Below are 15,467 nucleotides of genomic sequence, written 5' to 3' on the forward strand. Positions count from 1 at the left end.
TCACCTTGGAATCCATGATGAATAAGGATTTAAATCTGCCTAGAAGGGGTTTAGTGGATGGAGTAAATTGCGAAAGATTGAGTGCCTAAAAGTGTCCCAGTATCAGTAAAGAACTGGTTTAGGGAGTGATGGGGATGAAGGAAAGCTGGAAAGTAAGGGTGCTATGATCAGGTGGGGTGGTGAGGGGAGAGAGTTGAAATACTGGCAGTAAAGCAGTGTCCTGTAACATAGTCCAGTATGGGATCTTCTTGAAGTACACCTGAGGCGGAGTAGAGACAAAGGTCTGTCAAGTCAACAAAATAAGCCATCCAAGGAGTGATGACATTGGGTCATCAGATGGGCTACCAATGACAAAGTTGGAACCAGTGAGGATGATGGTGGGAGACAGGTTGTAGAGAAATATGAACCTGGTCTTAGTCATCTGGGAAGATAAAACCAGGGTCAATGGCAGGAGGGGGCAATGGATACTTTCAGTCATTGTAAGAGAAGATAGGCAAAAAGAGCCTAGGATTCAAAAGATGGGGACCAGGGAGAGAATTCAAATCTTTCATTAGAGTGTCCAAAAAGGCCCATTCCCTGTCTTTTTTCATAGAGTCTAGGGGAGAGGGAGAAAGGAAAACTTTCAAAGGAATAGCCCAAGAGAAGATGTGTTCTCTTCATCATAGAGCCATGTTGCAGTTAAAGCAACGAAGTGACAGCAGACAGAAAATAGGAGAAATTGGATGAAGATGTAAGGCAGTTTGCCCACAAAATATAACAAAACCAAAAGTGTAGTATGCCACAAAGAACAGTAGAAAGAAGCAGTAAGAGAAAGATGAAGATATCACCGGAAGCACAGGTGTGGAGTGAGAATGGGTGAGAGGACATTTGTAAGGGACCAAAGAGAGGGAGTCAGTATGAAAAGTTGGAGCTTTAAGCAGTGGGATTGGATAATCGGATGTTGTTGGAAGCCTAGGCATAAGGAGACAGAAGAGAGGCATGTGTTAGAGAAAAACAGGAAATCTAGAATGAAGAGTATGTTGAAACTGAAGGCATCATTTCCAAATCTCTCCATCTAAAAAGATCCTAACTTACTCCTTACCAACTCAATTCAATTGAATAAACATTTATTAAGTGCCTACTTTGTGGCAAGAACTGTGCTAAGTGCTGGAGACATGAATAAGAAAAAGAAAGACTGTTCTTGCCCTCAAAGAGCTTACAATCTAATGGGGCAAGACAATACATAAAAGGAAGCTGGAAGGGGAGGGGAGACACTGTGGGGTACCTGGTCTCCCTAAGGTCTTTCCTTTCTTGCCTAAGATTTCAAAATCACCAGCAGATTCCTTGGCCCACCTGGGCACCCAGTGTTCTTTATTCTCTTCTGGTTTTCTTTTTAAAAAAGGTCGAACTCTGTCCCACCCCTTCCACCGGATTGCTTCAATTCTTCCGCACCTTCATTTCTCTAATCCTTTCATCCCATCTGGTGTCCTCCCTTTGATCTGTGAATTTTCCGGAAATATTCATAGAGTGATTCACTCTCTCATTTAATATTTCCATTAACCCTTTCTGCCTCTCTTGCTCAGACCCACAGAACTCCCTGACCTCAGTACTTTATCCAATATTGTTCAGTGGCTCAACTGGGAGCCCTCCATAGTCCTTATTATGCTCATGCCAGTTTTTTAAGAGTTCATGCCCATCTTCCCTCTTCCCCTCCAAGTGGAGTAGGTGCAGCCACAGACTTGTTCTAGAGATTGATTGAGCTCCTCAAAAGCCACATTTAAGGTCCCTGAGAGTAGCCGTTGATTGTTGGAGATACAGAAGGTTTGGGCCAAGAAAGGAGGTGACTCTGCAGTGCTGTGTTATGCTGCCACCAGCACAGAAGTATGTGGCTGAGTCCCCAACACCTGCAGATGTGATGTGAAGGTAAGAGAGGGAAGCACTTGGTCGACTGCCATGGAAGTTATGAGGAGTGTTGTTTCCCCGTGTTTCATACTGGTTATAATAGTAGAAGATTAATTTTGGTTCTTGTCCCATTTCCTGTTGGTACCAATACATATTGTCTTCTTCTTGATCCTGCTCACATCTCAGGACCACAGGCTGACTGGCCACTGTAACCAGGTATTTGGGGGTTTGGGTAACTTTGTCATCTGTGAAATCTGTGATGGAAAGAGACAGAAGCGAGGAGACTAACAGTAAACCATGAGGAAAAGCTTTCAAACTGGGTCCTGGCCAGTTAAGGTCAGGGATTTTCTCTCATTGGCCCAGACTTACCTACTCTGAGGAGACAAACAACCACACGGCAGAAAAGACTGGAGCCCATGGTAGGATCAGAGCTGCAATAGGGGCATGCCTGCGTGGACTATGGCCAGTCATTTGACATTGCTTGTGTGAAGGCTGGAGCACTGGGAATCTCTTGTCTCTATTGGGTGGTATCTACCTGTGATGTCACTGGCCTTGTTAACCATCTTTCTTGTGTCATTCTCTTCACTGCCTTTTACAGAGCAATATGGAATTAAACTAGTCTTTACAGCACCTGGCACATAGTAAGAGTTTAATTAAAGGATTGTTGATTGACTCATTAATTTAATAAGCATTTATTAAGTGAGGATACAAAAAGAGGCAAAAGACAATCCCTCCCCTCAAGGAGCTCACAATCTAATGGAAAAGACAATCTGCAAAGATATAGAAACATGCTGTATACAGGATAAATAGGAAATAATTAAGAAATGGAAATCACCATAACCAAGAGGGATCATCTCCCCTGTCACTCAGGATTCTGTGTAGATTCCATGGACACCCTTGTCATTCATGACTGAAGTTTAGGGTTCCTTTCAGGGACAAGTCCCCAGAGTTACTCCCAACCAACACACATGTGTTTTCCCCTTCATTATCCAAAGCTCCTTTCTTTGCTCTTTCTCAGAATTCTGTGGATTCCAGAAGCAAATGGGACTCAACTCTCTCTTTACTTACAAGTTCTGTCACTACCCACCATTGACTTTATCTCCCACAAAGAGTCATTTACTGTTCTCTGCCAGGCCCCTTCAGTAATGGGTGTTTGTCCTTTGTATTGATTGTATTTATTTCTCCCATCCTGGAATTGACTTTAGAATTCCTAAAACATGATTAGGCCTTTACTACTAAGGGTCCTTTTTTAATTCCTTCACCCAGACCTAATCTCCCTGTCCCACATCACACTGCTATCTCCCCTGGGGGACATTCCCAGTTCCCTCGGCATTTTCAGTGGAACCATAGAGCCTCCTAGTGGCCAGCAGGGCAGAGTCACCAAGGACTAGTCTGTTTCTTGCTCTGTACTAGCTGTGTCTCCAGGGACAGAACACCTTTTGACAGAACACTCCACCTTTTGATGGGGTACTTGTGCTTGGACCCTAGGGCTAGGACTATATCTCTCCCAAGCCCAAAGACCCTACCTCTAGAAATAACTCATGAGTGGGCCTTTGTGATCTCCTTTGTATGAACAGGACTATCTTATGCCAGCAGAAGTATCATGTACTGATTCCCACAGATACTGTATACAATCCACAGGTCAAGCTATAGAGTTCAGTTCTTGAGCCTATCTCATAACAAATCTAACAGACCAAAGACACACCTCTCAGAAGCACCCCACCACACTCAGGTCACAGTGCTCGAGGTATAGAAACTTTAGTTTCACTGTCTAATTAGCATACTTGGCTTACCACTCACAGAACTTTTTCTATATAAACACAAGCATTACCCTAGCATATATTAAGTTGCAAGGTCCCTAAGGAACTCTGCCCACTATGTAGTATTACAATAAACTTTTTGTCACTTTACTGGAAGACTGCTTGAGGCCGAGAATTCTTTGCAGGTGACTCTGCCCTATACCTCGATAGTTTTGGGGTTCTTGCACTCCTAAACCACATCATTTAGACTCGCCTGAATCCTTTTATGCCAGCCTTTCCTCCATGGCCATCTGAGCTACCTCAGCATGCCGTATTAGTTTTGTCGGACTCTCCCAACACTACCCATATTCCCACTCCCACAGTCACCTCTGGCTCAGCTGTTCATCTTCTAGCCGCCTCCAAACCAAAAATCTCCCCAACACATTCTTTTTATGATTTCACAACTTCTCTTCCTTTATCATTTTCTTCCCCTTCCATGGATAAGAACTGGCATATCTTGACCTCTCAGCACTCGGTAAAGTGAGAAACTGTCACTAAAATGTTCCCCAAGAGAGTTGTGTAGGGTAAGACTCTTCGGAGCCCTGCTCAGAGCTGGAAGGGACCTTAGAGGTATCTAACCTGGCATGTTCAACTCAAATAGAAACAGGGGCCAATAATCCCTACGAAAGGATCTCCATTATCTGCATAATGCCTTAGACAACCACACATAATATTATATAAATTTTATTTTATTTTTATTTATTTTGTTAAATATTTCCCTATTACCTTTTAATCTGGTTCAGGCAGCCCTTGGAAGGCTTGTGTACCCCAGGACACCCCTGGGCCATTTGTTTGACACCTGGGATCTACTCCAACCTCCTCACACTGAATTCTAAAGTGGTTGAATGACTCACCCATAGTCACCCAAATGATAAGGAAAAGGATAGGATTTTAATCCAGGGCCTTTGACTTCAAAATGCAGAAAATTTTTTCATGTCCCTCCCTTATCTTCTTTCCATAATATTAATAACCTTCCCCTCTTTATTTTCACTGCTATCACCATAGTTAAAGCCTTTTATCCAATATCTTTATCTAATAAGTTCTCATTTGTGGAATGAATGAATGAATGAAACCATGACTAACAATTCTGGTTCCTGGGGCAAGTACCTCAAAACCCATCAGTAGGCAAAAAGCATGAAAGGCACCCTTAAACCACCTTTTTAAGAAGGTTCAGCTAAATAAGGGAGACCTCAGGTCTCAGGGCACAAAAGACCAATGCAGCAAGAGTCCTAGGGAAATGACCCTAAGTCAGAGAGTTGGATACCCTGGGACACCATGCGGCTGCTTGGGAATTTCCCACCCAGGCAGAAGGTATAAAAGGCACCAAGCTGGAGAGAAACTCATATGAGGTACAGAAGAATGCCATGTGGTAGCTTCCAGTTTTCACTAACTGCTTTTACTAAATAAGTGCTGAACAGGGGGTTTTTTGCCCTTCAAAAGGAATAACAGACCTCTAAAATTCAATGCTCTCAAACAAAGCTCCAGTGTTCCCATGTTATGAGTCTGAATATCAAAATACCAAAAGATACATTTTCATGTTAAAAAGTTTAGAAAGCATAATGCTTTCAAACATCCCTTAGTTCTCTCTGAGTAAGGACACTCTTGGCACAGTTAAGCTTGATACTTAAGGGTGAATTTATACTTCTCAATCTTATTCTCTTCCCATCAGGGGAATGATATAGAGAGCTTCCCTCACCTGGAAGCCTTACATTCACCTAAGTTGCTAGGTGTGTTTGCTCAGCTCCTCTCACCAATAAACACTGGGCTACTTGCCGTCTGTCACAGGAGGGAGCACTTAAGAAATTATTTCCAGACTCTTTGTTTGGAAGAGTTTAAGGAAGAGCCTGGAGTAGTGTTTGACAAAGCAGATGGCAGTCTAGGTTATAACATGTAATGTTACAAGATGGCAGAGGAAGTGTTACATACTGGATAGAATGCAGCATTCAGATACTTAGCAACTGTGTAACAATGGAAAACTTTCTAAGATTCAGTTTTTTAAAGATTGTGAGATGTAATAGACAAAATACTAGAGGAAGAATCAGAGCTGGGTTGAAATCCTGCCTCTGACATGTATCAGCTGTGCTGAAATGGTGTGCTGATAACATATTTAATGATTAGAGTGGAAAGGCACATACTGCAATGTGAAAGAATCTTGTAGATATAAATTTAATTCTAGTAGTATATTTAGAGTTATATGGATTAGTCCTATGATGAAGGCATAAGTCTCTTTCTCATGTGTTTGAAATATTCTGGGAGTTGAGCAATGTTTCTAAGATATTGTGTGAGAAGAAACCTTATCCCAAACTCCCTTGAGGTCCCTGCTTTCTATTGTCTGATTGCACTTCTTTCTCCTTATAGGCACCAGACTCTATCTTTGCCTAAGCCCATGTCCCAGCATACAGAACTATCTTAGCCATAGTTGTGGTTTGCCTTCCTCTGCAATTTTATTCAGGTGGCTGGGAGAGAAGAAGCTAATGTTTTTGCTTTGGCATTTGAGCCAGGTTCCTCACTGTGTCCCTGGCACTGCAGAAATAGAGGCCGCTGTCACTAGAATTTACACCAGTCACGTTTAGGAAGGATTCTGAACCTTCTTGCTTGATGGGGAACTTGGCTGAATCAAAGCCCTTCTCATAGTCTGCGAGAGAGCCTGGATTGACAAGAGCAATCAGTACCAGGCTCTGCCCTGGAAGCTGCTGATACCACATAGTGACTGGAACGTTGAAGCCAATCAGATGACATTGGATCTGCACTGAATCTCCACTACTCCATATCCCTTGGTGTGGCTTTTGTGAGACAAGAGCTCCAAACCCAAAACCTGGTGAAGAAGAGGTCAATAAGCATAGTTGGTCTGGAGTCAAACAAATCTAGATCTTAAAACCTCTATATTCTCCTTCCTCCCTGTATTCCTCACTCTTCTCCCATCACCAAATTGTCTTCTAAGAACTTAGGGCCATGATTCAATCTTAGCTTCAGGGGGTGTTTTCCCTATCAGATCTTTCCTATACTTCTGCTTCTCTCCTGGCTAGTGAGTATAGTCTTCTCAGGGACCCCTTGTATACTCTACAACACATAGGTCTTCTTCCCTCTTACCCTACCAGTTCTCCAAGTTCTGTGGACTTACTTGGCCCAAGAAGCAACAACGTCAGCATCTCTATTATTGGTCTCCCTTGTTCTCTCATTTTTATTAAAGAAAAGATTGTGGATGAGGCAGCTGAGTTATTTTCTGTTCAGCTCTTCTTTCTTCCTTGCTCCTCCTCTTTCTCTAGCAATATGGTGGCTTTCTACAAAATCACAGGGAGGTACCAGTCTGCCCTCTGGTGGAACACTATGAGAAGTTAAATGCAAGGTCATTATTCTTATTTGGCAGTATTATACTACATGTGTAATCATCCTCTCCTTTTATGGATGAGGTAGTTGAAACCCTGGACCATCACCAGTCATCTTGACTTTTGTGTTGTTATTAGACTCTAATGACTCTGGAGGAGACAGTGAGGCTGATGATTTTGCACAGCTCTGCCTCACTAAAATCCAATTCACTTGCAAATCAAGACATCATCCTCATGATGTCGTTGGTCCTCTTCGAAAATGAAGGACAAACAACAACAGCAATTGAAGCCTAGACTGGTCAAATGACTTGTCCACACAAGTAGGAAATAATAGACTTGATAATCAAACATGTCTTTAGACTCCAAATCTAGTACTCTCTCCTCTAGATGACTCAATGAATCCAAAATTATCTGCCTTAGGTCACGATCTTTCAGAGTTGGTTATTCAACTCCATCCTCTGAAAGTAAATGCTTGGGACACATTCTGGGAGACAAAATAGAGAATTTATAGCTTCTGTCCAACTATTACTATGAAATTCACTTCCAACCCAACACTTTCTGAACCCCATGGAACTAATTCTCTGGTGATTTCTTAGGCCAACATCTAGACACACGTCATTCAGAGATGACTTGAGTAAACTTCTCTTCCAGAAAAAGGAAACAAATTAGATGAACTCCAAAGAAATATCTTACAATGTTTAAAGACCTTTTCAAAATCTGATCCTTTGTCTCACTAGAGAAGGGTAAGTGATAAAGGTTGAATTTTGAAATAAAGCAAGTTTTGGAAAAGCCGAAAACTTTTTAAAAGTTCTTTATAAGTTTGGAAAATGTTAGAGTTTTCAAAAGTTATCATCATGGAAAAAATCCAGTGGATTTGAAATTGGATGTGTATTTGAAAAGGTCAAACCACCTCTAACATACCTTAGAAAATCAAGAGTCAAAGTGCGTTTGTACAACATGAAATCATCTCTCTTTTCCTTCTCCCAACATGCCATGTAAAGAAAAGGGCACAAAAGATCTCTGAGCTGTAATATCAATAGCTAAATATCAAGACAGCACATGCAGACAAAACAGAAGGAAATGCAAAAGCACTACTTCAATTGGAAAGTGAGCTTGAGTCCAGGAGATACAGGCACCAATACAAATACTAAGTCAAGGTTTCATTATAGAAAGTACTTAAGACAAATGAAGGAAAAAGATGAGTAAAGTAGCAGACAAGTCTGAGTGAAGCAGGAGCCTAGTCCTAGTTAAGGTCATTGGGTCATAGCTCTACTGCAGAGGCCATCCGATCTAAGCCCCTCTTTTTAAAAAAAAATTGAAAATTTACTAGATTTATTAACATCATCTTAACAGATTTCTTAATTAAGCAAATATTTCCATTAATGATATATTTCCTTGCTCTTAGAAATGAGTTATAAACACCTTTTTGGCTCATTTAATATTTTTTTTAAATTTCCAGAATAAAGGTATTCTTAGGATAGAGGATCTTACTTTCCCAAAATAAGCAATAATTCAAGAAACAACTCATCTACACAGAGCTTCATTGTTTATTTGGGGTTTACGTTGTTTTTTTTTTTTTGGAGGGGAGAAGGGAAGGCAATTAAATTGGGACTTTTTACTGTTTTAGAATGATAGATTAATTAAGTGTCTTTGATTGAGCCCTACTTGGTGCAAAGCCCCAGGCCCAAACCCCAATCTACTAGGTGCTTAAGCCTATGTGGGCATGAAGCCCCCAGAGTCCTAAGAGGAGTTGCTAAGACCAGAGCCAATAGTAGGAGACTGAGTTCTGGTTGCTCAGATGACATTTGTTGATGGCTAAAGAGTGTATAAAAAGCAAGAACAGAGCTATTTGGGAGAGGCTCTCACTCCTGGAGGTGTGGGACTCTGGGTAGCCACTCTAAGGGCTCTAAGGGCCTCCTGGCTTCTTGGTGACCATGCACTGTATTGGGTTTGTCTGTTGATGTTTGTAGTTTCTTTGTATTTGCTCTGAAGTTCAGGGTGCTGGCTTTTCCCCCTGAACTAGTGAATGATATTTGTATGTTGGATTGAAATAAAACTGTTAACCCCTTGACGTTGCTTTTCTTAGTAAAGCAGAGCAAAGGAACCCATGCTTGCAGCGTTCTTGTTGTTGGGCTTGTGTTGATTTTTCACCCCCACAGCAGCTGCTAGCCGGATTGATGCAACAGGTGCTCTACTCACTATGCCCCCTAGCTGCCTTGAACTTCATTGTTTAAATCTACTCTTTTTCAAATTTCTATTTATTTTATTTGGAATTTAATGAAATTAAAAAAAAAGATTTCCAAAACATAGTAGAAGAGAAAAAAGGATGCTCATACATGGAACTGCAAATCCATTGTGTAAAACTAGCTATTCCTTTTAGATATATAATAAAGTTATCATGGAACTTTCTTTTTTCCCCTTTTCTCTGGGAAGCTGAGGGACTTCAGCATCTATAGGGCCTCTTAAAAAGACAGGAATATCACTGAATGAAGATAAGGTTTAGAGACAGCCTTCAGCAAAGTCAAGATGAGGAATTCTTATGGGCTCAGACCATATCTGCTTTCAGCAGAAATAACAGTCACCCAGTGAGGAATCTGATGCTCCTGGCAAGATCTAGGGAGAAATGGACCATTCCATTAAAGAATTTCTTACATTAGCTTCAGATGCTGGGGTTTAGGAGTTAGGAGGGAGTTGAGTTCTAATTCTCTTGGTCTCTACATGCATAATCCATCAGAGAAGGATCAGGAATTATCAGGATCATAGAAATAGAGAAGCTGCCTTGATTCCTTCCCTAGGTACTGTTGATTTTGGTCCATAATATCGTATTTTTAATCCTGGTCACATCACAGGGTCACTGTCTGGACTGTTCCTGCAACTAGACATTTTGGGATTGGGTTGATTTCATTGGCAACAAAGCCCATGAAGAGGGGGAGAGAAGCTAGGAGGCTGATCCTCAGATGAGGGCTTGTGAGTTAAAGGTTAAACCTGTAGCCTCATTTAGAGACTTCCCACCTATGCCTAGGACTCACTAGCTTCTAAGAGACAAATGGTGACACAGCTATTACCATAGTGGGTTCTGGACTTCAGGACTGTTGTCATCTGAAGTGAGAGAGGTGGAATGTCTCATGACCACTAGATAATGCCTGCCTGTATGTCACTTACCCTACTGGTCTCCGTACCCAAGAGTATTTTCTTTAAAAAGGACAGAGTTGACTTTGCCATTAAAAGAAATATCATGTTCTCCACAGATGTCTACACTGTCATGTTGGTAAAGCAGAGTCGGACTGGGAAGGCATGGACTGGGCTGGGCTGATCTGAACTGATTGCCAAAAAATTCAGACTCCCTAATATCTTCATATATATTTCTCTGAAATGGTTGCTCCATGTTGACTACTTGGACAATTAGATGGATGAGCTCCCACATCCCTTGATATCTCAAGAACATCCAACCGAAACCTCTGTCATATGTAATAGTACATGAGAGTTGATTGATTGAGCACAAAGAGTTCTTCTCTAGAAAGAGTTGCACATCTGGTTTTCCTCTCCTAATTCTGACCAGATTTCTTTACCTTCCTAAGAGACCACCTGATTTTCAGTGGAACCACAGTGACTGCTAGCTGCCAAGACTTCTGCTCCCCTTGTTGCAAGGTAACCCAGGAAGGAAGTATTCATAGCCCTTGGTTCATAATATATAGAGTTGGGAGGAACATCAGAGGAAATCTAATATAACCCTTCATTTTACATATGAAGAAATTGAGATTCATAGAAACTAAATAAACTTGCCCTGGGCCACTCTGATATTAATAAATAAATAGTAGATTCAAGATTTAAGCTCAGTACCTTTGACTCCAAATTCAAGGTTCTTTCCACTGTACAATATGCTGCCCTTAGCTTTAGGAGAAGAAAGAAAAGAGATTGGAAACCACTTCTTAAAGGTCAAATAGCTTCTTTTTGTGTTGCTAACAACAAGACTCATCTTCCTGAGTTCAAATCTGACCTTAGACATTTCCTAGCTGTGTCTCCCTGGGTCAAGTCACTTACCCTGTTTGCCTCAGTTTCTTCATCTGTAAAATTAGCTGGAGAAGGAAATTTCAACCCACTCTAGTAGTTATGCCAAGAACACCCTAAATTGTGTAAGAAAGAGTCAGACAACTGAAAAATGACTAAACAATGACAACAAGAATCTGAAGTTCTAGAGCAAGGGCCATAGACTCATGCTATCGTTTTTCCTTCTTCTATTGAATTGTATTGTTTGCACAAGAAAGAAAAACTTCCTGTTTTCCCTCATTGCGTGTTCTAATGTCTTATCTTAAGGAATGTAGAAACTTAGATAAAACTGTGAACTGAATTACTCCCTCTCAAATACCAGCCTGAATTAAGCCACCCTAGTAATTTCCTGTGGATCCAAAAAATGATCAGAGATGGTCTCCTTAGAGTCTAAGTTGCAGCCTTTCAACTGAGTCCAAGCTTTACAAAACTAACCCTTTTTTAAAGGGGATTTGTTCTCTGATGTTTGGAGTCAGTCAAAGGGCCACACTTTAGGACCTAGAGGGCCAGACGTGGCCTCAAGGCTGCAGGTTCACCATCCCTGCCTTAGATACTGACCTTGAGCCTGACCTCTGAACATCTTATTCTCTTCAGGGTTCCTTCTCCATAGTGGATCTACAATCCTTCATGCTCAACCATAAGCTGGTAAAAAAGAAAAGCCCTCTACTATAGGATGTAGGATTTAGAAGATACAAATGATATGCTGGTAGAAAATTTGAACCCTAGAATCCAGAATCCAGTTTGAATTAGTTTAGCAGATTTATTTATTACACTTATAATTCCAACCTAGTATTATGATTTATATAATGCAGTTATAACTCCAACATTTTTATATATTAATCAGGTTTGACATCCACCTTTCTAAAGCTTCCTTTGTATTTTTTTTCCCCTCACGTCTTGAGAGGCAGGGTGACATAGTGCTGTGGTATCGAATTCAAAACGAAACAGGGGCCACCAATCATGGGCAGCTGGTGTCACAATAGATAGAGCACGGGGACTGAAATCAGGAAGGCTCATCTTCCTGAGTTCACATTTGGCTTCACGCACTTAGTAGCAGTGTGACTCCAGGCAAGTCACTTAACCCTGTTTGCCTCAGTTTCTTTACCTGTAAAATGAGCTGGAGAAGGAAATAGAAAATTACTCCAGTATGTCTGCTAAGAAAACCCCAAATAATGTCATGAAGAGTCAGACATTGAAAATGACTGAACAAGAACTTGCATTAGGGGTTCCTGTGGTCTGTGTATTAATTTAGTTTTTAAATGTTGTATCATATTTTATTGTATTTTTATTTATTTTAAGTATTTCCCAATTACATTTTCTTCTTGTTCAATGCAACTCAAGAATGTTGGGGTTTGACACCTTTGATTTAGTGGGTAAGCAAGCCGGTCAAAAAGCCTGGAAACCCTGGTTTCTGCTACAGACTTCTTCAGTCATCCTGGGCAAGTCACTTAGCTCTCAGTATTATCACTAGCTCTCTACAACTCTTTGTTATATGGAAGGTGCTGGTTTAAATTGTAGAGGGTATTTACTCACTTAGGAATTTTCTATACAAATGAAATCACAGGTCCAATACCTATCCATATTGGAAAAGTTAAATTATAATTAATTATGTATTATTAATTTAATTATATAAATTATATATATTGATTAATCCCGTGATTAACTGTGGAAGGGGTTATTTGTTTTCACAGTGGCAGGGCTAGCAAGGAGAGGAGAATATGGATTTGGGACAGCTGGCATACTGGTTTCATTATATAATGGGACACAAAATCACATCAGATCTCTCTTTTATTTTCTCCTCTCTAAGGTCTTGACCCCCATTGTCCCTGACGACATCCTCTTTATAAATGGAATAACTTAGTGTTATGGTGACCAATATATTAAATCAGTCTTTCATATTGCGTTATATGATTGCATCTCCTACTACTTAGATGCCCCAGGCCATACATCCTCTGTCTCTTCTTCCCACCCACCTCCACCACTGTTTCACTGGTTGCCCAACACCCTGCTGTCTGAGCCATAGCTGTGGTTTCCCTCTTCTCAGAATCCCTTAACCTCTCCAGATGTGACTAGGAGAGAAAAAGCAAAGGTTCTTGTTGCAGACTTCGATCCACTTCTCTCACTGTGTCACTCGCACTACAGAAATAGATGCCATTATCTCCAGGACTCACAACAGTCATTGTCAGAGTGGAGGATTTTAAATCTGCTCGAGTAATAGGGAACTTGGTCTCATTAAATCCCTTCTCGTGGGTGGCTGGGTAGCCCTGGTTGACAGTCCCAATAAGTTCCAAGCCCTGCTGCTGAAGCTGGAGGTACCAGATGGTAGAGAGTTGACCTCCCTGTTCACAATGAATTTTCACTGAGGCTCCACTCCTCCAGATTCCTCTGCTCGGCTTCTGAGTGATGAGCACCCCAAGACCAGCACCTAATAGAACAGAGAATGGAGAGGTGAGAGAAAGCAGCCAGTTCTGGACTGCGACAAAGTCATAACTGGGGAATTATATGTTATTTTTGCCTTTCTCCAACTGCTACTTCTGTGGGAACCAAACACTGTCATATTACCTTTCTAGAACTTTCTCCCTGGAGGGTAGAATGGAGTCTCCTCCACCCTATACTTCACCTACTTGAGCCAGGGCCTTAATACCCTTTGGTACCCCTTCATACCCTCTAAAGAACATGCACCTACTCTCCCCCTTCTTACTCTAGCACCTTCACCATCATCCTGACCCCCAAATCAGTAGATTTCATAGAACATACTAGGCCCCAAGAGCAAGAGGAGGTACAACATTTTCTGATCTTGGCTTCACTCTTTTGTTTTTTGAAGAGGCTGAGATGAAGAGGAGTCTGAGTATTTTTCTGTTCTCCTCTTTTCTTCTCTCCTCTCCTCTTCGGTCCCCTACAAATATATTTCCTATAGAAACAAGAGGAAGCTATGGTATGACCTCTAGTGGAATTTTGTGACCATTGCACCTAGAAAACAGCCTCATTCACAAGACCTCTCTACCTATCCCATCCCATGTATCTCTATAGAACCCTAGAATGTTGGAATAGGAATGGACCCATTTTGGATTAGAAAAATTGAGCCCTTAAAGGTTTGGTCATTTGCTCAAGGTCATTCCTTTTATGAGTCTAAGGTAGTGTCCTGGATGGCTTATTGAACAGAGAGAGAGCTCTCACCCACTCACCCTTTTACTCAGAACAACCAGATTTGGTTCCTTGAACAGATTAATCCATGGATGTTCAGATCATGAACCTCCACCTATTCCAACCTGAGAATAAAGGCTGAGACTATTCCTTGGGAGAAAAGGAAGAAGGCAGAGAGCTTTTCTCCAAGGATGTCTTTTCATTTACATGGTCATAACCTTAATAGAAATGGCAGATAGTAGCCCAGTGGATAGAGTTCTGGACCTGGACTCAGGACGACTCATCTTTCTGCGTTCAAATGTGGCTTGAGAGAAATTACTGTTTTTCTATTACTTTAAAAACCTACTATTAAGTTAGAATCCAGGCCTTTTATTTCCTTATTTAAGGCTCAACAGCTACAGAGGGTCAGTTAGTCTCTGAGAAACATGATTGATTGATGAGATGTTCCTCACCCTCAAGGAACATGCTTTTCAATCTTGGACTAGATCCTACCCAGGTAGGAGACCATATTTCAGTTTAGAATGTAAACAGGAGTGTTTAGAGTATAAGCAGAGTCTAGTCTAGGTGAGCTCCTGACCAAAGGTAATGAGTCCCTGCCCTTGTAATCCTCCATTAGAGTTTAGGGTGACCCAGCTCATGAAGGAGAAAACCAATCAGAGTGCTCTGGCTAGAAATAGATTCCTCTGTCTAGATTACTGGGGGAAGATGAGTTTCATGATCAAGCCATATTCTCAGCAGGAGAAGCTGAACATGCCTAACCCACCAATTAAGTGTCCACCCATCAGAGATGCTTTTCACTTACCAAGGGCATCCCCTTTTACAAAGGTATTTAAAGCATTCAGTGTCTACATTGGGAGTCTTTGGTTTTCTGAGAGAAGCCACTGCCCAAAAATGTATTGATTATTAGCTAGCATAATTAATACATTGATTATTAATTACCCAGAAACTCTGTCTCTAGGGTTTTTCATTAGTCACAGGCTTTAGATGCTTGCTAGTTATGTAGTCCTGGGCAAGTTACTTAACCCTGTTTGCCTCAGTTTCCTCATCGGTAAAATGAGCTGGAGAAGGAAATGGCTTCAGCTTCTTTGCCAGGAAAACCCCAAACAAACTATGCCCAAAGGGCTATGTAAATATGCATACCTTTTGACCCATCAATACCACTTCTAGGGATGTATCCCAAAGAGATCACACAAGTGGGAAATGGACCGGGATGTACAAAAATATTAATAGCAGCTCTTTTTGTGGTGGCAAAGAACGGGAAATCGAGGGG

At 41.2% G+C, this 15,467-nt stretch overlaps 1 gene segment (V, D, J or C); it reads right to left on the bottom strand.

Moving 5' to 3' along the window:
- Nucleotides 1-13,122: 13,122 nt before the first annotated feature.
- Nucleotides 13,123-13,882, bottom strand: LOC118851003. The segment is given in 2 exon segments: nucleotides 13,123-13,478; nucleotides 13,811-13,882. Coding segments are annotated over 2 exon segments (387 nt in total).
- Between the last annotated feature and the right edge of the window lie 1,585 nt (nucleotides 13,883-15,467).

The sequence above is a fragment of the Trichosurus vulpecula genome, chromosome 5, assembly GCF_011100635.1.
Source record: "Trichosurus vulpecula isolate mTriVul1 chromosome 5, mTriVul1.pri, whole genome shotgun sequence".
In the NCBI taxonomy this organism is placed as follows: domain Eukaryota; kingdom Metazoa; phylum Chordata; class Mammalia; order Diprotodontia; family Phalangeridae; genus Trichosurus; species Trichosurus vulpecula.